This window comes from Engraulis encrasicolus, chromosome 8 (assembly GCF_034702125.1).
Source record: "Engraulis encrasicolus isolate BLACKSEA-1 chromosome 8, IST_EnEncr_1.0, whole genome shotgun sequence".
NCBI classification, from domain to species: Eukaryota; Metazoa; Chordata; class Actinopteri; order Clupeiformes; family Engraulidae; genus Engraulis; species Engraulis encrasicolus.
Window position 1 is genome coordinate 14,432,512 of NC_085864.1, and position 25,000 is coordinate 14,457,511.

The window sequence follows — 25,000 nt, forward strand, 5'->3', positions numbered from 1 at the left end:
AAAAAATTGATTGAAAAAATTAGAAAAAAAATTAGAAAAAAATAAAGCACCTATTAGTGGTCAGTGGAATTTCACCAAATTTTTGCCATTTTTGATAAAATGTGTCCTGCATCAACACATTGCATAGGCATGTCACACCACAGGAAATTCACTGCATTATGGCCATTTTAATCGTGTTGTATACATGAAACATGACTGACATCTGAGCTCATGCTAACTTGATAATGATATTGTGTTTAATCTTAATATGTGTTTTCATTTATAAAAAAAATTTTTTCCTTCTATAAGAGCAGTCACACCACAGGACACCATACAATGAACCTATGAAGACATGTTAAGAGGTTAATAGTCACCTTAAACTTCCACAGCACTCTCCAATAACTGAGGTACTGACTGGCCAGTCTTTAAGACCCCTGTAGTTGGCCTTGCAGCTGCCCGTTCACAAACATTGACATACATGTCACCCCACAGGACGCAATTTGTGTTACGAAATTGAACTTGTAGTTAATATTACTGTCTAGAGTTTTTTTCACATTCATATATCTTAATATAAAGTTAATATTTATGCAACCATGCCAAATGCTTCATACATTATTCAAAATGTTGTTGGTTGATTTATATATATATTATATTCCAGGTTTCATTAATGTTACAGTCACACCATAGGATATTTGACATATAAACCTTTACATAAATCTTAACAAAAATGTTTCTTCTCATCTAAGACTAATATGAAACATTATGTATCACATCTTCTTTCATTTTACATTTGTTTTTTAAAGGAAAAATAACAGTTCTGTAGGTTTTTAACCAATGTTACGAAAAAACAAGGCGTCACGTCTCACACACACACACACACACACACACACACACACACACACACACACACACACACACACACACACACACACACACACACACGCCCACTGAAACGAATTTCTCTCTTGGCTTCAACTAGCTCTCCTGTGTGTGAAGACAGTGGATGAGGATGATATGACACGTGTGTTTGTGTGTGTGTGTGTGTGTGTGTGTGTGTGTGTGTGTGTGTGTGTGTGTGTGTGTGTGTGTGTGTGTGTGTGTGTGTGTGTGTACATTTTTGATTAGAAGGAGGATGAGGAGGATCTGACCTGTGTGTGTGTTTGTGTATGCGTGTGTGTGTGTAGACGTTTGATGAGGAGGAGGAGGATGACGATGAGGATGAGGAGGATAGTGAGGAAGACTCTGAGGATGAAGAGGACATGCAGGACATGGACGAGATGAACGACTACAACGAATCACCGGACGACGGAGAGATCCACGAGGTGTGTGTGTTAGTGTTTGTGTATAGTGTTTTGTGTGCGTGTGTGTGTGAGAGAGAGAGAGAGAGAGAGAGAGAGAGAGAGAGAGAGAGAGAGAGAGAGAGAGAGAGAGAGAGAGAGAGAGAGAGAGAGAGAGAAGGTGGTTTTAACAATATCAATGCTGATCATGACTTATTCAAAAACATTCAAAATACTCCAGAGATTGTGATTTTAGACACAACTGAGAATCATGTGCTCATAATTGAGGTGGGTTGCTGTTGTGATTTGTACATGGGCACTTGCTAGTTTTCCAAGCTACTGAAATACCAATCATTACAGGAGCGCTTCCAACTTCCAGCTGGGATATGAATGTTAGTAGTCCTGATTTTTGGAAGCTTAGACCACATACATAAGAATGTTGTCAGAGAGTTGCAGATAGCGGAACTGCAAAAAGGGCGAGCAAAAACACTGGCAAAGTCTTGCTCTGTTTCAGCTGTTGTTGGTAGCATGCAAATATGGAGACGAAGATGTTCTATTTATCCTTGAATGGTGATTAATGCCTTAACAACAATACAAGTATACGCAAGTTTGCAAGTTTTAAAGATCTGCCAGCTTGTCAATAGCCTCTTCCAAAATATTTGGATCTTATACCTCTAATGGTTGTGTCTGGGGTCCTAATGAAAGTAATCAAATGTGTGTGTGAATGACTACATTGAGTCACCTGACGACAAAGAGATTAATAAGGTGCGTGTGTGTGTTTCTGCAGGTCGACATGGAAGCAGCGGAGCAGGACCAGGACCAGTGGATGATCTAGACACACACACACACACACACACACACACACACACACACACACACACACACAGTATTTTTACAGGACCCTGGAACCAGAACTGCATACGGCACGTGTGCCCCCACACACACACACGTGCGCAGACACACACACACACCCAGACACACGCACGCTCGCACGCACGCTCGCACACACGCACACACACACACGCACGCACACACACACACACACACACACACACACACACACACACACACACACACACACACACACACACACACAGTGCTGCTGTACCTGTAGGAGTGGGACCAGATGACCTCACACATGGTCTTAGCAGAGCCAAACACCTCCGCAAATGTGCGACACTTATTGCCTGATGGACACTCATTTTTACCTGGACACACACACACACACACACACACACAAGCGCAGACGGATGATCTAGACACACACATACACTTTTCAACCTCTGATTGTTGGAAACGACTGTCGGCCAAAAAATGAACACATGTAGTTGGCTGCTTAGCATCTTGCCCCTTCCCACAACGAGAATGTTTGTAAAGGAAAAACCTATGTATAGATAGAGGTGTTCAAGTGTGTGTGTGTGTGTGTGTGTGTGTGTGTGTGTGTGTGTGTGTGTGTGTGTCTGTCTGTCTGTCTGTCTGTCTGTCTGTCTGTCTGTCTGTCTGTCTTGTAGTTGTGTATGTTTGTGTGTGTGCGTGTGTGTGTGTGTGTGTGTGTGTGTGTGTGTGGGGGGGGTGTATTTCAAATGTGTTGAGTTTATTATATTTGTAAATAAAATATTGTTGTAAGGAACTCTGTGTCTTTTTTTTTAAGCAACAAACCGTGAAATTCGTTTGTGAACGTTTGCATACTCTTATAAAATCAAAATCGCAAAATCTTATAAATCAAAATCACACATTGTGCCTCTACATTTTATGCAGTTTCACATGAAATATGAAGTGTTTTCTAAAGCAAACTTAGACATTACATTTGCAATAAGCCTACAATAATATATTTTCAGGGAACTTAGTGAAGGTGGGGTCGGTTGTAAATGTGGCCGCCTTCAGTATGGGCCTGACGTTCAGGGGGAAATCCTGTTTTAGGTTCATAGTAGCCTACGACATTTTGAGGACTTAATAAAATTTGAAGTGGCCCATCTAATGAAAAAGGACCTCATTCATTCTGACTGGCTCTGCGCTTGATCCGTAGCGCCGCCCTAGGGTGTAGTACCATCCGGAAAAAGTCATCAGCTTTCTCTCGCGTCAGAAACTCTGGTTCCACGCCGCCGGTGACGTTGGACAACAAAGATGGCAGGAGGAAACAGCAATTACTGGGAAGGTGAGGTGGCAAATATGTTCAACTTCTTTCCGACCAATGTAGTAGTCATATAAATGGCTTGTATGGTACATGCCGTCTCTTTCTTTTGGAGTTATCTCGAGACGTTTGGATGAACAAAACGTCCCACCTACCTGTCGCTTATTTTCAGTCTGACGCTAGCTGGTTAGCCAGACAGATCTAGCTGGATGGTAATGCTAAAAGCTAGCTGGCCCAACGTTGGAGATAGGCAAGCTTTGGCCTCGGTTAGCATCAGTAACAACTGCGTTTGCTAAAGCCGTGTAGCGTTGTCCAATCTAAACATGAGCAGCTGATGTTCGCGAAAGTGGTCAGTGACAGCTGCTGCTTCGTGGTTTTGACAGCGTATGTCCTCGTGATGCTTTTCGATGAGCTATTAGGTAGAGTGAGTAGTAAGGCAGGCCACATTTGTTAGCGTTGGCTTCTAGATGTTACTTTGAAACCTCTGTCAAGTCAGTTAGCCATGTTCGCTACCTAAAACGTTACGCAACTTCAGTAGCTAATACTATTAACCAATAGCAACTGTCGCAATAGAATTGCCGTAAGCCTATAAAACACATAGGCGACAAGACTAGGTGACACTGATTATCCACAGAGTTTATCTCTGGTCATGTTCATTCTCATCTCCATGTCTGATACCATCTGGGTTACTCATGCCATGCATCTTCAGAACATTCTCACTTGAAAGACACACACAACGCAACTGACATTCCCAGTCAGTTCATGAAATACTTTATCCACATCTCCTCTCTGACATACGACATGCATTGTCAGTAAAACATCTGTTGCCCTGCTTGGAAAGAATGTCATGAGAATGAAACATCACGTTGTATACCATCTCACTATTGTGTGCGTGTGTGTGTGTGTGTGTGTTGTCATAGATTATGGATAATAATCCCACATAGGGGGAGATCAGAGATCAGTTTTCACACTTCTATCTGCAAATGTACATGACAAGTTCATGTTGGTGTGTTCTAGATCTGCGGAAGCAGGCCCGGCAGCTGGAGAATGAGCTCGATCTGAAACTAGTCTCCTTCAGTAAACTCTGCACCAGTTACAGCAGCTCCAGAGATGGCAGACGAGGAGAAAAGTATGTATGCCTTTTTTTCCCCTCGCAATCTCTCACTAGGATTCATCTCTTTATCTCGGTCATACTGTTTGTTTTTGGCTTATTTCTTGTTTTCCTTTCAATGTTGTGTGTTTAGCTCTGATACAACTCCGCTCCTCAACAACTCCACCCAGGACCGGATGTTTGAGGCCATGTCTGTGGAGATTGAGCAGCTTCTGGCAAAAGTAAGTTTGCTGTATATCCTACCTGGCGTCCCATGTCACCAAGGCCTCTCTTTCTACAGCATTGATGGGCAACCTGGATTCATTCGTTTACAATTCACATATTCCAAATGGCCTGGCCTTCAGCTAGATCTGTGGTTCTCAACTTTTTTGAATGAAGGCCTTGAACTCATCATAAGCCTCCTAAGGCCCCCTTGACCTCATCATAAGCCTGTCAGTATTGTCAGTATACAGCCTATTTTGTCTGTCAGTATACAGCCTCTTAGTATTTAAAAATAAAAGACTAATGTCCCCCAATGGTAACTAAGCCCTGCCCCCACTAAGTCGTATCCTTCTCAACACCCCCCTAGGGCTCCCCAAGTCTGGGGGGCTGTAGCGCTCCCGTTGAGAAACATTAGGCTAGATGGTCATTCTACCACGCCTGGGCGAATAGCCGACTGTTGACTCCGTCAATCAGTCTGGCAAAAGCCATGAGGCGGAATCCGTCTCCGTGGACGATGGGAGATGGTCTGATCTTACTCTATCATTTAAATTAATTGAAGTTCCAAACTCAAATTAAAACCCATATTGTGCTTTATTAGCATGCCTGTTACGTTATAGTGTCGCAAAAGCATACAAATAACAAAACGAAAGTGTGAATATAGTTACCTTAACCAATCAGTAACGAAGCTCGCGGGTGAGTTCTTCGTCACCACTCTCAACTGTTTGCTGATTGGAGAAACACTGAGAGAACCGAGCTCGAGGCTTTTGCCAGACGATGTGCGGAGCCAAAATCTTTGGGTCGAGTACAGAGGATGGCGTCGCGAGGCTACATTCTACCACGCCTTTGGAATAAAATCAGAATTAGATTATGTGGTACTGGTTGTAACTAATGAGGTTGTCAAGTTGCCCACCAATGTTCTAGAGGCAGTCATGCTGAGTGCAGAAAGTCCTCCAACTTACACTGTTGATCCTCCAGTCATGCAATGCAAACCTCCCAACACCACACCAAGCACCACACTGTACTCCTCGAGGAGGCTTTGATAACCGTTCATATTTGTCTTTGTTTTGCAGCTGACGGGGGTGAACGACAAGATGGCGGAGTACAGCAGCACAGCTGGAGTGACGTCCCACAACGCTGCTCTGATGCACACGCTGCAGCGGCACAGAGACATCCTTCAGGTGAGGGACCCGCTAACATGCACGCACACGCACACACAGGCTGGGTGGCCTGCTGAGAAAGATGGTTGTGCGTCTGAATATGAGCCAGATATTTCGGGATGCTTTGTTGCACTGCTTTAATGCACCCGTATCATACTTGAGCAGTTTTCTATGGGGACCCAGGTTCGTGTCTGGATCCCCAATCTTTCTCTCCAACTCATTTCATTATTCCGTCTTGTCACACTAAACGCTCAATACCCTTTATTCATTTAAAAAAATATATAACAATACATAGATTTTATATAGTGCTTTTCGTGACACTCAAAGACGCTTTACATGTGAAAAACATGTTCTAGACAGTGCAAACACACAGTATAAGGAAAGACTGAACAGGGGTATGGAGAAACAAACAAGATACAAAAAAGACAACAAAGGGCAGCAATAGCCGATCTGGAGGGAGGACACGGTAGTGATTGGTTGTACTGGAGAAAGAAGCCTTAGGTGTCATGCATGGTTTGGAAAAGGTGGGTCTTGAGGTTGCGTTTCAAGGTTGGCAGTGAATGAGTTTCTTGGATGGACAAGGTGAGGGAGTTCCAGAGGGTGGGGCAACGATGGCGAAGGCTCATATAGTAAAAAAATAATAATTAGTAGAACATCCAATTATTGTGCCTCCCCCTCCACAAGGACCGAGGTCTGAAAGCTTTTGTGTTGGTCTTCTTTATGCACGCCCTGTATTCCTGTATCCCTTACTGTGGACAGCCTTGCATGCTTTGCCATTGCAGTCTAAGAGGTGTGGCTGGGAGACACCTTTTACTGCTCTTTTGAAAACAGTGGATATTGCTGTGTAGGGCTGGGCAATTAATCAATCATTGCCAGTGGTGAGAAATTATAAGAAGCAAGGATCAGCCTGGGTTATTCCGTATCAAAACAACTTTTCTTGAAGCTGATGTCATTATTGACAGCCTGAGTGACATGTGTGTTCTTGCACATAGTGTTCTTCTAACCTGAGCAACAGTGATGTAGTTTAATTAGCTTGAGCATCTTGGCTGAATAGCTGAGTGGTTTACCATGATGTGTAACGAGATCAGACCAGATTTTGTGGCAGCTAGTAGGAAGCATAAAGGATCAGGTAGGGAAACAACTTCAGGGTATTTTGTGTGTGTGATTGCAAGGTTGTTGTACCATATCATGATACAGTGACATTTGAGAACAAAAATAAAAAAGGGGGTGCTGCTGATGCACATCAGTACCTAAGGGCCAAGTATATTTACATTTACACAGAACTGGACTTCAGAGCTTAACCAAAGATTTTCTTAGTCCATATAGAACGGATCTGGTTTAACTGCCCACGCTCTTTGAAGTTAAGAAGATCTTGTTAAAGCCAGCCAGTCAATTGAACAAGCCCAATTCCTGAAAATGCCCAGTTTACAGGATGATTTGTCAGAGCATAATGAAATGTTAAATTCTAGCTCTGTGAAAACTCAAATTAATCTGTAGCTTGTGGAGGGAGGTTTTTTATTCTGTTACGTAGGCTAATAAGAGATTTCAGATATGAGTTTTGTACTTTGTGCTCAACACTGATGACTTACTGAGGAACACTACTGATGATGCGCACTCGTAAATTAAATTCCCCTTCTTATCCGTAAATCCAACTCCCCTTCATCCACCATCCACCTACAACCATGAAGCATATGTACGTGCACAAGAATAACAGCATCTCAGTCTGTGTTTTGTGGAATCTTACAATTGTTTGACATTCTGAAATTTGTATGTGTTTTCCAGGATTACACTCATGAATATCACAAAACGAAATCCAACTTCGTGACGATCAGAGAAAGAGAGGACTTGCTGGGATCTGTCAGGAAAGATATTGAGTGAGTATCTGACGGCTCTTTTGTGTTATTATCAGCTTACAATACGGCCACGTGGACAAGCAATCATTGATACAAATATGATACTGTGACACTTGGAATCGTATTGTCTTGGTTTTAAGTGACTGGTCTCTATCCACAACTAAAACTGTTCATGTGTGAAATTTAATCGCAACTTGATTGTTGTTGAAATATCTCAATTATTTGTATTTCAGTTATTTGAAGGAATACACACCTAGATTCACCTGGTATGCACATTAGTATTCATAAAATGCCTTGCTGATGTGAATCTTGTTCAGCTGAGCTGCAGTAAATGCACATTATATATTAGATGGATGCGTTGAATTTATCTGATGCAGAGCTAACTACATTGAGTTCAAATCAGTCCCAACAGAGTCACAGGGTGCTGGTGCCCTGCAGCAAGGTGGGGTTGGGTATCTTGATCAAGGGCATTTTAGCGTTTTATGAAGGTGCAGGAGGGCAATCTGCCTTTTTCCAGTGTGACCTTTTTTTTTATTCCCCCGTTTTTGACGTGAAGAAAAATGACTACCAGTTTCCATAGAAACAGTGTGATGTACTTGCTTGCTGCGTTTGGAATCGAACCTTTTCCCCATTCCACATCCCTGTTGCAAATAGGGTAATGACTTTTTAAATTGTGATGATTTTGCAAGATATTGATGATCATAGAGCCTTACATCACAAGGCCATAAGTAACAGGAAAGCATCCAAGGAAATATAATGACTTGTACCCCAACTCTTGCACTAATCACCGACCTACATTACTGATGCGAGCCCAACCACTGACACCATGGCCTCCGGTCACGGCACCTCATTAATGTTCGATTTTACTCCTGCCCAAAGGGTTTCTATAGGTCACCGCTCTGATACTTAAAAGGAATTAACCTTTTGACCTGATGAGAAAGTGTCCTTGTTGCCATCAAAGCCATAGTGCGATGTGTGATCCAAAGAGCAGACATGAATGAGGTTTAGCTGTCTGTGTCTGACGTAAGAGAGTCCGTAGAGGTATTCTAGATCCCCTTACCCGATGCCATATCGAGCTGTCTTGAGGTAAAGTGATTGGTAATGTAACTGTACCAGAAGGCTTGTAGAACTTAAGAGATCAAGACCACTTTGATGATTGATACATGGAGAGTAAAGAGCTCCAATTCACACAGAAAACTATGTAGATCAGTGATTTTCAACCTATGGGCCGGGGCCCACTGGTGGGCCCTGAAGGTATACCAAGTGGGCCTTGAAATAATATTCTAAAAATTATAATCACATTTTGGTGTGTGTTGCTGCTGATTTATGTGAGTATTATTCGTAATCGGGTCAGAGGTGGGCCCCATACATTTGTGACAATTTCGAGTGGGCCCCAAGTTGGAAAAGGTTGGGAACCCCTGATGTAGATGAATGAAGTGATGAGGATTCGGACTAGTGTGTGTGTGTGTGTGTGGGTGTGTGTGTGTGCGTGGGTGTGGGTGTGTGTGTGTGTGCGTGCGCAAGTGTTTAGGAGGGATGGTGTTTGCGTGGCATTGTAAAATCTCAAATCTCTCTTAGAGGGGGGAAAAAGTCAGCAAACGGTGTAGATAATTGTAGTGACAATGATTTTTCACTCAAAGGTGCAGACGTGTGTGCGTGTTTAGGAGGGATAGTGTTTGTGTGGCAATCTCTCCTAGAGGGGTAAAAGGTAACACCAAGAAAATATGTCACACCTTCACAGTTTTTGTTGTTAATAGCTTATTGATTGCTGATGCATCAACGCCGCACATTGGCAGAATTCCACACTCACTCTCACTGGTGTTTTTTGAATGAAGATTTCAAGGGTTTTAATATTTGGCATTCAGACATGCCCTCCAGTGTTCACTGGTGCTGTAAATCAAAGCATTTTCTTTCCGATTAAATCTACACACGCACACATAAACCATAAACACGCACACCTTTGCTCACTCACACTCAATCTTACACACACACACACACACACACACACACACACACACACACACACACACACACACACACACACACACACACACACACACACACACACACACACACACACACACACACACACACACACCCTCCCTTCCTTCCCCCTTTCCTCCTTCACTCCCCTCCCTCCTCCGGTAACTGTAAACATCTTTGTGGCGCTGGCCTGGGCTGATTCCAGCAGCCTGCCTGGACACATTCCTCATCCTCAGAGTAGTGGCTGTGCCCTTATGTTGTGTTGAGAGTGTATTTTAACAGCCCATTGACAAAGGAAGGTAGCGTGATGAAGACGTCACTCCGGTTTGTCGAGCCTGAAGCCATACTCTGGCTGCTACACTTGGGCGAAAAACGAAGGATTGCAGAGTTTACCTTTCAACTGGATTGGTTGTCTAGTTGCACAATTGTAGATGGAGTTGGCAGGGCTCTAGATTAACACCTGCCAACCGCCCAAGTGCTGGTATCAAGTCGGTTTTGTCAGGTAGAAAAGAACTTACTAGCCAATTTTAGTGATGGTGAGTGTATGTGTGGCTAGTAAGATTTAAAATCTTCTATCCAAATTGGCTAGTGATTAAAAATGTTAATTTATTGCCCTGCGTGTTGGTGCATTGTTTGGCATACCGGTTACTGTATGTAGGATTGGGAACGAGAGGGGTGACTTTACAATACAGTCATTGCTGGTGGTGACACAAGCAGTTTGTTACTGTACAGTATTATGTCCAGTCAGAAAGGTTTTTGACTGACTGCACGTATAACACACATTTTATGAACTGACGGCGCACAGTTTTTTGTGTGAAAATATAAGACAAGTCAACTGAATTCTAGCCCTCGCTCTCGTTCCCTTGTCTGTGTACATGTCTGTTATTTCCTTTTTTAATAATTTCATAAGAATGTTTTGTTTGCTGAGGGTTTATGACTTTATTTATTACTTCCCTGGGAGCCTGTGCTGCTGCTTACAATGCAACACAACACGTTTTCCTCTTTCTGTTCCACTTTCTCTTCCTCGCTCTGCTCCAATTTGTCCTTCAGCCAGTCCTCCGCTAGTCTGTGTGCTCCATGCGGTCATCGCTCCCACCAAGCTCTTTAGAAATCCCTCGGTAAAGGGGCTGCCCTACAAAGGCAAAGAGCAGTGCACGACAAACATGTCGGTGGAGGTGGGATGGTAGTGGGGCTTTTGTGTACACTGCCTGTTCCAAGAAAAAGGTCTTTACCTTTGATTATGGCATATTCATTGTGGCCATGTTTCGATAAACGTCAGCAATGTCCAGAGTCAAAAGTAACAGCAAATTCATGGTGTAAGTACAGATACAACACCAACACATTATTTACATAGCTGTTACACCATTTACTCCATTGTACCTTAAAGGGACACTCCACCCATTTTGCATTAGGCTTTCCATTGCTAGACACCCAGTCATACTTTTGAATGGTCTTGCAAAAATCTCTCAATTCCCCCTGAGATAGGATAAACCCGCATTCATCTCTTAACACTTCCTATGTCAATGATGTAAAAATGGTCATTTTGCATCATCGACATAGGAAGTGTAAGAGAGGTGGATTTCTGTTGAGACTACAAGCCTTTTTCCCACCTTTTCAATCCCGCCCATAGGGGGTTGGACCTAATGCTCTAACAGACCTATCACAGATCAGTGTCCCAGTGCTTTTGAAATCACTGGCATTGAGGCTCCGGTAAGCAGTGTTGCCAGATTGGGCTGTTTCCCACCCAATTGGGCTGCTTGAGATAGCCGTCTGCGGGTAAAAATGGCATTTTACAGGAAAACTCGCCCAATCTTTCCCATCGACATCAATAGAATTGGGCGGGATTTAGTGCTTCCAGGTGGGTTTTGAGCCTTTTTTGGGCTGGAAATCATCAGCCTCATCTGGCAACACTGCCAGTAAGTCACTGGCATAGCTGGAAAGGAGAAGCTGGACCACACTGCAGCTTAGTTTTCAAGACTTTATTTTTTGCACACACCCGACCAACGTTTCGGTGTTGCTACACCTTCTTCAGAGTCAAATGATAGCAAGAGAGAGACACACATTTCAAGACTTGACATTCACAGGTGATCCCACTTGGTTTGGCTAAATTGGTCTCATCTCATTGCAGGTAATTGACCCCACCCCCCAACACCAGGACAAGATTGCAGACAATTAGACAGAGAGGCTTCGTAGAAAGGCATTTTGGATTCATACTCTAAATTCAGTGGAGCCTCAGGGCATAAATGAGGAACACAATATGTCTTGCTCTCTGTAACAAATTGTTCCAGCATCGCGGCTGTGGTCTTATAATAATTGTAGCTGTGGTTTTATTGACAATGTTCTTTGTGTATTGTTTTTTTCACTTTTTTATTTTGTTTTGGGAAGTTGGCAAGCTGTCTAATTGTCTACAATTTTGTCCTGGTGTTGGGGGGTGGGGTCAATTACCTGCAATGAGATCAGACCAATTTAGCCAAACCAAGTAGGATCACCTGTGAATGTCAAGTCTTGAAATATGTGTCTCTCTCTTGCTATCATTTGACTCTGAAGAAGGTGTAGCAACACAGAAACGTTGGTCGCGTGTGTGCACAAAATAAAGTCTTGAAAACTAAGCTGCAGTGTGCTCCAGCTTCTCCTTTCCAGTGATGTCTGTCCCACTGTGATGCACCTGCAAGCAGGGTTGCCAGATGAGGCTGATGATTTCCAGCCCAAAAAATGCTCAAAACCAGCCTAGAAGCTCAAAATTGATTGATTTCTATTGATTTCTATGGCTAAAATTGGGCGGGTTTTTCTGCCAAATGCCATTTTTACCCACACACGACCATCCCTAGCAGCCCAATTGGGCGGGAAACAGCCCAATCTGGCAACACTGCCTGCAAGCTGAGGGAGGGATGATGCATAGAGTCCCAAATAACTGGGTGTGGCCTGTGGAACTTGAGCATCGCAGTGCATTATGGGGATTGTTGTCACAAATCCACAAGCACTAAAAAGTCATTTTCTGCCTTTTCTTGGCCAAGAAGGCACCAAATTAGAAATGTATGTTACTATTCTACTATAAATATGACCCACTTTCAGTAACATATTCATGTCTCCACCGGTGGAATGCCCCTTTAAGAGATGGATAGACTTAAAAATCTAACAAGGACCCACCACAAACTTGATCCAACCAGTGTGTGTGAGTGTGAGTGTGAGAGTTAGAATTCACTCTCCCCTTGCTCCATACAAATGCTTGAAATTAGTTGTCTTGAAGCTATTTACAGGAATGCAGAGGACCGGTTTTGAATGGCAGATGTCATATAGATTATTCTTAGATGAAGAAATGAAAGATAAAGCCATGGTATGAATGAAAAAAGACCGCTATTCCACTATGTCACCACTAGGTGCCAGTATTACACCATTCTTAATTATGCTTTGCCTTCACTCTGCTACCACCAAGAGTCCCTTGGACAAAGTAATGTGCATACACACATTCCCAGTCAGTCACCCTGCTTAGTACGTGGAGCACGGTTGGGTGGATGTTTCAGCATCCGTGGTGACAGCCCCTGCGGGAGTTCGACCTCCCTCAGGGTCGGGGCTACCTCAGCAACACTTGGCGGCCCCCTGACCAGGCGCACTGCCACCTTTGATCAGGACAGGCCCAGGACAAAGTCACCTGAAAGGGCACCTGCTCTCAATACATGTAATGTAATGAAGACCCAATTCCGGGCCCCCCTCTCTCTTCCTAGGCCCCAAGACAACTGACCTCTTTGCCTCCACCACTGTCTGCTTCCCTGCCCCTGCCATCCCCTCTCCTCCATGGGGGGGCTGACACATCACAGTTGGCCACTAGCGTTCTGTCCTGCACCTGAAAATGTCACCCGGTGCCGTCCCAAAGGCCCCCTACAGGTGATGGAGCGCCGTGCCCTTTAGAGGTGGGCTGTTGGGGCAGTGGGAGGAGGTCAGCTGTCCCCTTTGCTTACAGACTCCTGATGGCTGATTAGAGCCGGGCAGACAGGCAGGCGGGGAGGCAGGCAGTGCTTATCCCAGACGAAGACAACTAAACAGACATACACATATTACACATTCAGTACACAACACACATAAAATCACACACTTGCATGCACACAAGCGCACACGCCTGTACATGCACGCACGTACGCGCACACACACACACACACACACACACACACACACACTCCCCTCATCGTCACATGGGCATCTTGAAAAAAGTAGTCGTCCTCCAGTGGCACACACACACACACACACACACACACACACACAAACACAATTAACAAGGGCATATAGTTGTGAATTATATGATGTTGGAATGCTATATGATTAGTGTCAAGAGTGGTTGGTTTGGTGTGCTGTCCCCCTGATTAACTCCTGTATGAAGGCTGAGTGGAGCCCTGCTGGAATATAGCCAGCCTCTCATTTAGGGCTATGCAATATATCACATTTATATTGTGATATCAATATTGCTGTCCAACAAATCCTAATTTCATAATATCGACTTGAAACAATATTTTTGTAATGTTGTCTATACTTCCAAAAGGTCACACTCTCCTCCTCTTGAGCCACTGAAAGTGCAGAGCAGGCTTGCTACCCAACACTCATGCAGAACAACACTGTGTGTTTCTCTATATCCTTCCACTAACACTGCTGAAGGGAGGGAAGATTGTGAATAGTTTAGCGCAATAATTATTCCCTTACACTTGAACGCACGCACACTCACACACACACTCACACACACACACACACACTATCTTTATGTCTCTTTTTCTGTCTGTCTGTTTGTCTCTCTCTCTTCTGCACACACTTACACACACACACACAGAATCAGAATCATTTCTGAACAAATGAGCCAATCAGGATCGCAGGGTGGGATTCTTTTTCCCATAGATGGGCAGCGTTATGCCTGCATCATGGGTGGAGTTCAGCGTGAGTAAATGTCTGTCCTCTCCTCTTCTCTTCCCTGCCAGGACCTATAAGAGCGGCTCAGGAGTGAACAACAGAAGAACGGAGGTTTTCCTGAAGGAGCACGAGCACCTCAGAAAGTGAGTACACGCAGGCACGCACACACACACTCACACACAGTGTCTCCCCAACACCCTAAAATGCACATGCATGTCAGAAACTGAGCATACTTGAGTCGAGCCTACCCACACACAGGCTCGATCTTGATGGTTACCACCAGAATGCATTGAAATGGCATGCGCGCTGCTCAGCAAAAGCAGCACTGCTCCATCAAGAACAAGCCCATGGTCTCTCCCTACGCCAGCACCACCCAGACCTCCACAACCACACCACTCTGGGTCTCCCCTGTGCCATACGCTGCATCCCGACCTGAAATGAAAATACAGGAAATCCATCAAGCTTCTTTCTCCTTTCTTCCCCTTATCGCCACGTGTGCATCTTGAAAAAAAGTAGTCTTCGTCTGCAGACGCACACACGCAGGCACGCACACACACAGACGCAGACACACACAGACGCAGACACACACACACAGATGCAGACACACACAGACGCAGACGCACACAGACGCAGACGCACGCACGCACGCACGCACGCACGCACGCACGCACGCACACACACGCAGACAGACACATGCAGACAGACACATGCAGACAGACACGTGCAGACAGACACGTGCAGACAGACACGTGCAGACAGACACACGCAGACAGACACATGCAGACAGACACATGCAGACAGACACATACACAGTCTCCAACCACACCACACAAACACCCTTCCTTTGCAGATTGCTTAGTCTTTGCAATTAGCATTAGCGATGCCCCCCGAGATCCCCACTCTCTTGATTGGACACCACCAGATAATATAATGCAGCCAGGTGGCCAATGCAATCAAGAAGAACACCTGCTGCTATCGCCTCCAAAAACAAATCCAGGTTAAGCACTATTTTTTTGCCACTAGACAGGCCGTCGATATTTTGAGCGATGTGGTCCTTTTTCTTTGTTTTACTTCATCCTTACTCTTTTGGGTTTTTTTGGTTTTGTTTGTTTTGTTTGTCTTTGTCAGGTTGTTGTTTTTTCTCGGTAGACTGGCTCATTTAGAATCCAGTTTGGATCAGAGTGAATGTGGGGTTGATTAAAAAAAATAGGGAAAACTCCCTTTTTGTTGCATTTGAATAACTTTTGTTATTATCTGTGATGCTCAGAGCTCTTCTCTTTATTTTTTTATGAAGACAGCCCCTTCTTTGTAGACTCACCAGATGATGAAAGAAGCGTGTTGATAATTTATGCCAAATTGAGGCCTCTGGGGCCGAGTGTGAACCATGGTGTCATTTTATTCGGCCCGTTAGAAAGCCACCATGTGTATTTCAGTTGGTCCATATTCACCACTAATCTAAAGTATGAACATCACATTTTTTTGTGCGCCCCATGAATTACCGTATGAGTGGACTCAATGTGGACTTTTTTTTGGAGATCGGCCCGCAACTTTGTCACAGAATTTGCTCCGTGAATTTCAGTTTGACAGGGTTTCAGATGCAGGATGATGTGAGTCTTCTATTTAATAAGCGATGGGCTTGCTTGGTTGTAAAGTTCTTGGTTGTAAAGTGAATGAATTAATCTCATCTGGGTCCCTGTGTCAGTTTTATCTGGACAAATTAATCTTCTGTTTAGAGGGCGTCTGGTTGTTGGGTAGAGGATGTAGTATAGGGGGGTGCTGGGAGGACCTTCAGGTTGTAAGGTCAAGGGTAATTAAGAGCTAATTATCTCATTGCCGATCAAAAAAAAAACTTAATTAAAACAAAATCCATAACTCATATGTCTGTAATTTTTCACACCATACTGTATCTCAACAGGGTGGTGAGGAATGGCTTGAACGGAAGTCTAACTAAAGGTCAAAGTCTTATATTTATTGGTAAAGGCCCACCCACTTGTGTTCACGCCCATGCCTGTTCTGGGCACACACATTCTCTCTCTCTCTCTCTCTCTCTCTCTCTCTCTCTCTCTCTCTCTCTCTCTCTCTCTCTCTCTCTCTCTCTCTCTCTCTCACACACACACACACACACACACACACACACACACACACACACAAGCACATTAATATGACATGCCCTGGGTCATCACTCTGCTGTGTAATTTAGAAACGAGTAATTGAGAGATTGGCTTGCGATGTCAGTATGGATGCCAAGTCGGTCCATCTTCATGTGTACATTATATGTTCACATCGTAAACTGTTTGAATGCTGGTGGTGATGGGAGTTGTTATTGAATTCTGTACCTTGAACGCCGCATGGATGGTGAAGAAAGGTGCCTTAAAGTGGTTTTGGTCCCTATTTTCACTGCTCTTTTTCTCTTTTTAAATGGCAAACGCTGAAGCATTGATGTATTTATTTATTTATTTTTGAGTTCGTTTCACACTGTTTTGCGGTACTGTCTCACTGTTTTACATTCATAGCACACCACCTGGTTACATATAGCACATCCATTCTGTCATTGTATACACCATTATCCATTCAAAGAAACAACCGCTAAGGTCCAGATAGCATTTCTATTACTGCTGGTCCAAGGATTTTTCTATATCACGTCCATCACGTTTCTCCTGTAGCTGTTCCCAGCTAGCTTCTTTTTATTTTATTTTTATTTTTAGGAGTTTGCTTACTTTAATTGGATAGGACAGTGGAAGAGACAGGAATGTCATGGAAGAGAGAGAAACCACTTTGGGCTGGCATCAAACCTGGTTGTCCGGCGTAACGGTCAGTGCCGTAACTGTTTGAGCCATTAACCAGGGCCTTTCCAGTGAACTTCACTGTTAATCTCATACAGTATTGGTGACAGTGATGTCTGCTCTGGACAGATCGCCTTTCAGTCTGGCCAGTATCGACTTATCTGTCCAACTGGCTCAACTGGTTTGCAGCAGGTAACTTTCTATCGTTTTTGGTTATGGGTGTTTGCCTTGCAGAACTGCATGAGTAGACTCCGCCTACACTAGGTCCTGGAGTCAACCAGCTGATTGATTATATGTCTGAGTCCATGTCATAGGAGCAGTGTCTTCGTGGGTCGACGGCAGTGCTGAGTCTCAGTTGTTCCTCCCCTGTGCATCAGGGGGCAGACGAGAGGTGGTGAGCTTGTGGGAGCTTTGGGGCTTTAGCCAGGGTGGATCTCTCCATCCCCTCCCCTGCTGATATCACTCTTTGCCACCATCCTGAATGTGTGTGTGTGCGTGCGTGGGTGCATTTGTGTGTATGTGTGGCTACCGAGAGAGTCAGAATGTGTGTGTGTGTGTGTGTGTGTGCGTGCGCGCCAGACAAAACAGGATGTTGTCTTTCTTTAGTCTGTTTCCTGGGCCCTCTCACTGGACCGTGACTAATGCATGGCTGTGTGTGTGCGTGAGAGTGAGTGCATTCCACGTTTCTATGCATGTAGGATTTCTAAATATTGCTCGCTGTTGTTGCTCTGCGTCATTCTCATTCCTTAATATTGAATTAGTGGTTGGGGAACATTGTGGTCTTCCCTGGAAGGACTCCCACTTCCTGAGCAGAAATATGTACATGTTTTAGCAACAGTAGTGTGGAGCATGGAGACCGTTATGAAAGGCACGGCTGTGGTTTCACTAAACATTTCGGAGAATGAAGACACTCATCTGTGGATGAGGTCAGGGAGGGAGAGGGGGACCAGAGACAGGGTTGCCAGATGTGACGGATGATTTCCAGCCCAAAAAATGCTGAAAACCCGCCTGGAAGCTTTAAATCCTGCCCAATTTGAAGTATATTCTAAATTTGCTGAAAGCCCTGCCCAAATGCTCTTTTTACCCATTTTCACCAGCAGCCAACCTTAGCAGTCCAATCGGGTGGGAAAGTGCCCAATCTGGCAACACTGGCCAGAGAGTGCAGGGGTGGTGACGCCTAAAACCTGGTTCAGGGGTAAAAAAGACCCTATCACAGGTTAGCTCCAACACAGTTGACTTCTTATTAATTGGTCTATCTGTCTTCAGTTCTCACAATCAGGTGATTTCTGAGCTGGTTAGATCAAATTTGTGGCAAGGTTTTTACTTTCTCTAGACCAAGGATTGTGCAGGTGTGCTGGCGTACCATCATGTATCATGTCACTCGTCTCTTTTAGGATGCTGCTAGCTCTTCATATATCTGTTAAGAATTGTCATTTTTCCTTTTTAAAAAAGTCCAACCTCAAAATATTCAATATCAATTCTACCGTCCTTGTCAGAGGATATGTGTGATGGTATGATGGCACATAATGCACTCTGTATACTTTCCTGCTTGGTTGGCCTTTTCAATTCAAAGTTTTGATTTTTGCGAGTATGATGCCTGAAGTTAGACGTAACATGTAACATTTTTATATTTAGCGGCTCATTGTAAATGACATTGGAATGTTTGGTGATAGATGTTTCTTTCTTTCTGCCCTGAATATCACACGTTAACAAGGTCATAGCCTTAGGCCACATGAAGAAAATGGGGTTTCTAAAGACTGAGGAAGTGCATATCACTCCTGTCAGTTTATTGTTTTTTTTATTTTCAACTCTGCACTTCATATGGCTTTGGCAAAGAGAAAGGGAAGAAGACGGGCAGAAACAGAGATACACACAGAGACATAAAAACAGCCCCTGAGGGATAATGTGCCAGCTCACACTCCCCATAGATTAGATCTCTCACAATGCAGCAAACTCACAATTCAGTTCGATAGATTGTTTTTGGCCTCGCGGTTCAATAAAATCGCAATATACTGCACAAAGTAAATTGGAAAATGATGGCGAACAGTTCTTTATTCGTTCTCTCTTAGGGTATGTATGCATTTACAAAATAAGCTGTTTTCACATTCATTTCTCTTAGGTTGCTCTTTCTATTATTCTGCCAGACTCCAGGGCAGAATACAAAAACAAAACCTCACAAGGTCTTCACCGTAAAAAGGGAGGGAGTGGACAGCTTTTAACGAACTAATACCACCCAGGAAACTGAAAACTAATGGCTATGTACTGTCTCTTTTCTCCTGTAAGCGGCCAGTCCACACATGCACATTGACATTCACATGTGCAATCTCTCACGTACACATGCACACCAAGGAGTCACAAAAAGTCTGCGTATTCCACAGAGTAGTAGTCGTGTCGTGACTCTCTTTGTCCTTGGGCACTGGCGTGAAATTAAACTAGACCTACCTATAAAAGTACCTGAGTGGAACATCTGCGGCGTGCCCACCGTAGCCTAAACTACAGACACGCAATTATACAGGGAGCAAGAAGAGCTCGTCGGATAAAAAAAATTGCTTCATCAATGACAGCGGGTATACGCTGTTAGTTAGTTCCACTGTCTGCCCAGTGTTAAATTCAGCCTCTGCTTCTTTTTCAGCTTTAGAACATGTAGAAGTGTTAATTGTTTAGTTGAATGATTTTATTAGTGGGAGCTTATCATCAGCTTGTGTTTGCGGCAGCCATCTGGCTGATGAGGAAGATGGTGCCCATCCCCGGTCAAGGTGCAAGACCAAAGGACAAGCCAGGCTTTACTGAGAGACTGGTCGGCACGCGGCACACTTGAAATCCATTGCATAGCAGCCATGGAATAAAGCAACTCAACGAAAAGGATTTCAAATGTGCGGACATCTCAGACAGGAAACCTGCGGTACCCATCTGAACAAATCACTGTGTGTGTGACACATTGCACCTCAGCACTCTTGTACTGAACACCACCCAGGGCCGTATTAAGATGGGCTGAGGGCCCTAGGCTACAGCTTGATAGAGGCACCCTCAGAAGGCAAATTTTGTGACAAAAACACATATTGTGCGTTCATGTGGTCTCGTAATTATCGTAAATACCGACATTCGAAGCACACATAAACGCTACCTCTTCTGGTATTTACCACTGGACAACTCGTAGAAGTTTTTGATAAATGAGTTCACGAGATGATGATGTACACAACAGCCTGCTCTACTCTCACCATGGCAACCGTTAAGTTGAAATACTCAAAACCGGCATTCAGTATGTTCAGACAGTAAATGTCCAGTGTCAGAACATTTTCAGCATTTTTACCTTTTGACTTCCTTATTAATTTGCTTGCTGTAGCTGATGAACAACGTCTATAATCGTTTTAGTAAAAAACTGTCCGGAGTCTCACTCTGTTCCGCCATCTTTAATTCGTAAACAACATCAAAAAAGCACATGAACGCAACGCACTTGTAAATAAATACCACTTCACAACTAGATAATATCTACTTCAGAAGACCACATGAATGCACTAATAGACAGCGTCATAATTCAAAATGTTCAATACTGCATCTTGTCACGATTCTACCCCTCACAACCCCCACCCCCTTTGGCCAACCAGTGCCCCCCTGGCAGGTGGGGGCCGCTAAGCAGCAGCCATATCTACCCTGTGCATTTATCCGTCCCTGAGGACACCCTATAGCTGAGTTTGAGCGGGCAGCTGTACCGGTGCCAAGGATGTTCGCCCCCAACGCACCACACTTTATACATTCATCAGCATCCACAGAAGGATGCCGATCCGATCGCAACCCCCCCCACACAACCCCCGACATGATGGATGGCAGATATCCGCCCAGTCATCTCACGTCAGCCATCTACGTTGTGTGTATGTGTGTGTATGTGTGTGTATGTGTGTGTATATGTGTGTCTATGTGTGTGTATATGTGTGTCTATGTGTGTGTATGTGTGTATGTGTGTGTGTGTGTGTGTGTCTGTGTGTCTGTGTGTGCGTGTGCGTGTGTTAGTTTGAGGGTACTATTCATCATCATATAGATTACACGGGTTGTGCTGAGCCCTGTGAAACTGGGGACTTGAGATTTGAATTTGTGTCGCGTTACGTCGGGGAGTGGCTGCAGCAGCATGGTCGGGGGGAGGGGGAGGGAAGTGTCGTGTCATGCAAGACTGAGCAAGCTGCCATCGCTTGATTGGCAGGTTCGGCACAGCCTGTTGTCTTCCAATCATTCATCCTCTCAAGGCTGCCGAGGTGTTTATTTGTTAAGGAACAGAGGAGACATCTGCAGTCAGCATCTTAGTGTGTGTGTATACTGTTTGCATCCAAACTAACACACATGTACATACACACACACACACACAAGCCTGTGCACACACACTCATGCGCACACACACACATACACAAGTGTGCTCACACACGTACATGCTCACACTTGCCACAGTGACAATTTATAAATTATATTAACTAATATAAATGAATATAGGATTAAGTGAATGAACAATGTTCATTCACTTAGTCCTTCATTTGTTTTTCTGTCCTATGTCTTCAAACCCTCTGCACCTCAAGGACTTGCTCACTCAGACATCCATAAACAAACTGCCACTTACTTGAATATATTCATCCATATAGCCATTCATTTGTTAACACATTGTCATCCCTCTAACCTCTGCATTAAATTCGTCGCTTGCTCATTTAGACATTCACAGATGCACTGTTCCACGTCTGGATAATTGATCTGGCCAGTGCCAACCTTGGCAAATCGACTCACATTTTGTGTCCTTCGGTTATTGTGAACGGTTTCGGAGTCACGAGTTCCAGTTTGGAAGTTGTCGTGACTCGAGGAATGTGTCTGCCCCTCCCCCCTCCCCCCCGTCTCCCTTGTTTGAGATATTCCCCCGATCATTTTCGATGACTTTGAAATTCACTGCGTCAGGCCATTCATCTCGCTGAATGATTCCCCCCCCCCTCTTTCCCGCCTCATTGTTTCTTGTCCTATGAGCCAGTCACAGCTCGTCACTCATCTCGACCTTCCCTGTGACTGGAACTCCGCTCTGCTCTGTACCGGCCTTGCTGTGTTTCCACTTAGGAACCGATCTGCCTTTCTCCCTCTCTCTACCTACCTGTCTGTCTGTCTGTCTGTCTGTCTGTCTGTCTGTCTGTCTGTCTGTCTCTCTCTCTCTCCATTCCTCTCTTTCGCTGTCTGTGTCTCTGTCTCTGTCTGTCTCTCTCTTTCTCTCTTTCTAATTCCATGTCTCCCTTTCTCCCTTTCTCCATCTTTCTGTGTCACAATCACTCTCTTACGCTCTCATCTCTCTCTTCTCTCTCTCTTCTCTCTCTCTCTCTCTCTCTCTCTCTCTCTCTCTCTCTCTCTCTCTCTCTCTCTCTCTCTCTCTCTCTCTCTCTCTCCATTCCTCTCTTTCGCTGTCTGTGTCTCTGTCTGTCTCTCTCTTTCTCTCTCTCCTAATTCCATGTCTTTCTTTCTCTCTTTCTGCATCTTTCTGTCTCACAATCACTCTCTTACGCTCTCCCTCTCATCATTCTCTCTGCCTTCCCTCTCACCCATTGTGCCCCATCGGTTATCCATCTCAGCCCCTTGGCCTAAGTTGTCTGTATTCAGGGCTCAGTCTTGCCTGGCCTACAGTAATTCTCATGGATTTACTGGACCTCCAGTCAAATCTCCTCTTCCAGTTGGCGGTGCTGGGGCTCATGGGCAGAGACGCCGACCGCTTTGGCTGGTTTGGTCCTGGACAAAATAGTCTAAAAAGCCCCCCTTACTCTATATGTGCAATAGGGGACTCAGATCTGGGCACGGGACAACTGACTCCTTTGTCCCCTCCTGTCAACTTCCTTGCTCTTTTGGCTGCAGTGGAGCGGGGGGACAGAGGTAGGGCGCTGGGATGAAAAAGCCTGAGCTGGCTACCCTGGAGGTCACTGTTTGTTAATTAATCCGGCCCAAGCCCAGTGGGTGTCTGCCTATCTCTTCCTCTCCACTCTCTCACTTGTTTTTTCTCTTTTATGCCATTTCTTTCTTTTTCTCTTCCTCTGTATTTCATTCACTCTTCTACTTTGTTTAATGCACTCTCTCTCTCCTCTCTCCCCTTTTCTCTCTTTCTCTCTCCTTTTCTCTTTCTCTCCCTCTCACTCACTGTCTCTGTCCTTCTGAACAGTTCTCTCTCTCTATCTCTCTCTGTCTCTCTCTCTCTCTCTCTCTCTCTCTCTCTCTCTCTCTCTGTCTGTCTCCCTCTCTCTCTCACACACTCGCACTCACACACACACACACACACTCACTCACTCACTCACACACACACACACACACACTCACACTCACACTCACACTCGCACACACACACGCACACACACACACACACACACTCGCACACTCACACACTCACTCACACACACACACACACACCCTTTCTCTCACATACACATACACACTTATTGTGTGGCAGAGCTGGCCAACGTCCTGTATTGTTTTTCACTAGCACTGCATTGCATGCCTCCCCAGTCTCTCTCACTTACTCATGCTCTCCTGTTGTGTTTGCTCTTTCCCTTCTCTCCTCCCTCTCTTCCTTTAGGTCATTGTTTCTCTCTCCTGTTCCCTAGTAGCCCTCTTTTCCAACATCACAGCCTCTGTCTCTCCTCCCTCTCTCTCAGCCACACTCTTTCTCTATCACCTCTCTCATATATTCCTTCTGGCAGAGAGGTCTCATGCTGGCATGCTCATGTGGTGCCCACACCAATATGACTAATTTGGAAATTCGTTACAGCGCTTTTTTTAAAAAGTGCTTAGTTTTCACAAAATGAGGCTCTAATGCAGAGCATTCTGGAAAATGCATCGTCTGCATTGTCACATAGACAGGATGACATCATGGTTTCTACCTTCCAACCCCCAAATCCAGTTCATTCTTCATAATTTATACACATAGACACACACACACAGACCAGGCTAAATTGTGGCCCATAAAAACTTCACCGCAGTCTCAGTGCACCAAATAAAACGCTGTCTTGGTTGCTGTGGTTGCCATGCAGCATGTTGTTGTTTTTGATGGGGTAGGGAAGGGAAGGAATCCATCTGAGTTGAAGGTGAACATCCCAGGAGGCTGACTGTAATTTTAGAGTGAGGAGTCCTTACACTCATAATCCCTTTTTCTTTGTATTTGATGCATGGTGTCCATTGAACCATCCATCTGAACCGTCAGTGGTCAAAACTATTTTAAGAGCCTGTTGGCAAAAGGAAGCTAAATGCTAGCAGCTTTTCCATAATCCCAATGTGTTCACTTGACAAGGGAAACTCCACCGCTAGGCGGCTTTGCTGCTTATGCTGGTTTTTATGAGCTAGAAGTGTGATTTTATGAATTTTTTGTGTAGTTGTTACTGTCTGATGGAAGTATTTCATAATTGTAGGTCATAATGCATAGGTAACACAGAGGAAAAAAGGTGGTGCTAAACAATGTTTGCACTATTTTTCACATTCTCCTTTAGTATGGTAATAAATGAGCTCTCAAGCATGGCATAAATCTTTCAGCAGCACTTTGGGAGAAAAGTATCACTTTTGGACGTCCGGTTGCTGTTTCCTCCATTCAGGCAGGCAGCCTCTTCCTAAAGACCCCCACCAACTGTCCCGGGGGTTTAGCCA

At 44.5% G+C, this 25,000-nt stretch overlaps 2 protein-coding genes across 4 annotated transcripts in view; both read left to right on the forward strand.

Annotated features, from left to right (window-relative positions):
- The window catches only part of anapc15 (anaphase promoting complex subunit 15), a 4,496-nt gene extending 1,618 nt beyond the window's left edge, over window positions 1-2,878 (forward strand). For 2 of the 3 annotated variants that reach the window (XM_063205018.1, XM_063205020.1), the window contains exons 4-6: window positions 1,164-1,301; window positions 2,044-2,091; window positions 2,479-2,878. In XM_063205018.1, coding sequence (XP_063061088.1) covers window positions 1,164-1,301; window positions 2,044-2,091 — 186 coding nt within the window. In that variant the 3' untranslated portion in view covers window positions 2,479-2,878. Of the gene's footprint in view, window positions 1-1,163; window positions 1,302-2,043; window positions 2,105-2,478 lie in introns of those variants that run through there. The other variant, XM_063205019.1, reaches the window with a different exon arrangement.
- A 440-nt stretch (window positions 2,879-3,318) lies between these two features.
- Window positions 3,319-25,000, forward strand: part of gosr1 (golgi SNAP receptor complex member 1) — a 61,292-nt gene continuing 39,610 nt past the window's right edge. The window contains exons 1-6 of the mRNA XM_063205021.1: window positions 3,319-3,411; window positions 4,405-4,516; window positions 4,632-4,719; window positions 5,770-5,877; window positions 7,639-7,730; window positions 14,651-14,725. Of these exons, the coding sequence (XP_063061091.1) occupies window positions 3,381-3,411; window positions 4,405-4,516; window positions 4,632-4,719; window positions 5,770-5,877; window positions 7,639-7,730; window positions 14,651-14,725 (506 nt within the window). The 5' untranslated portion in view covers window positions 3,319-3,380. The remainder of the gene's footprint in view (window positions 3,412-4,404; window positions 4,517-4,631; window positions 4,720-5,769; window positions 5,878-7,638; window positions 7,731-14,650; window positions 14,726-25,000) is intronic.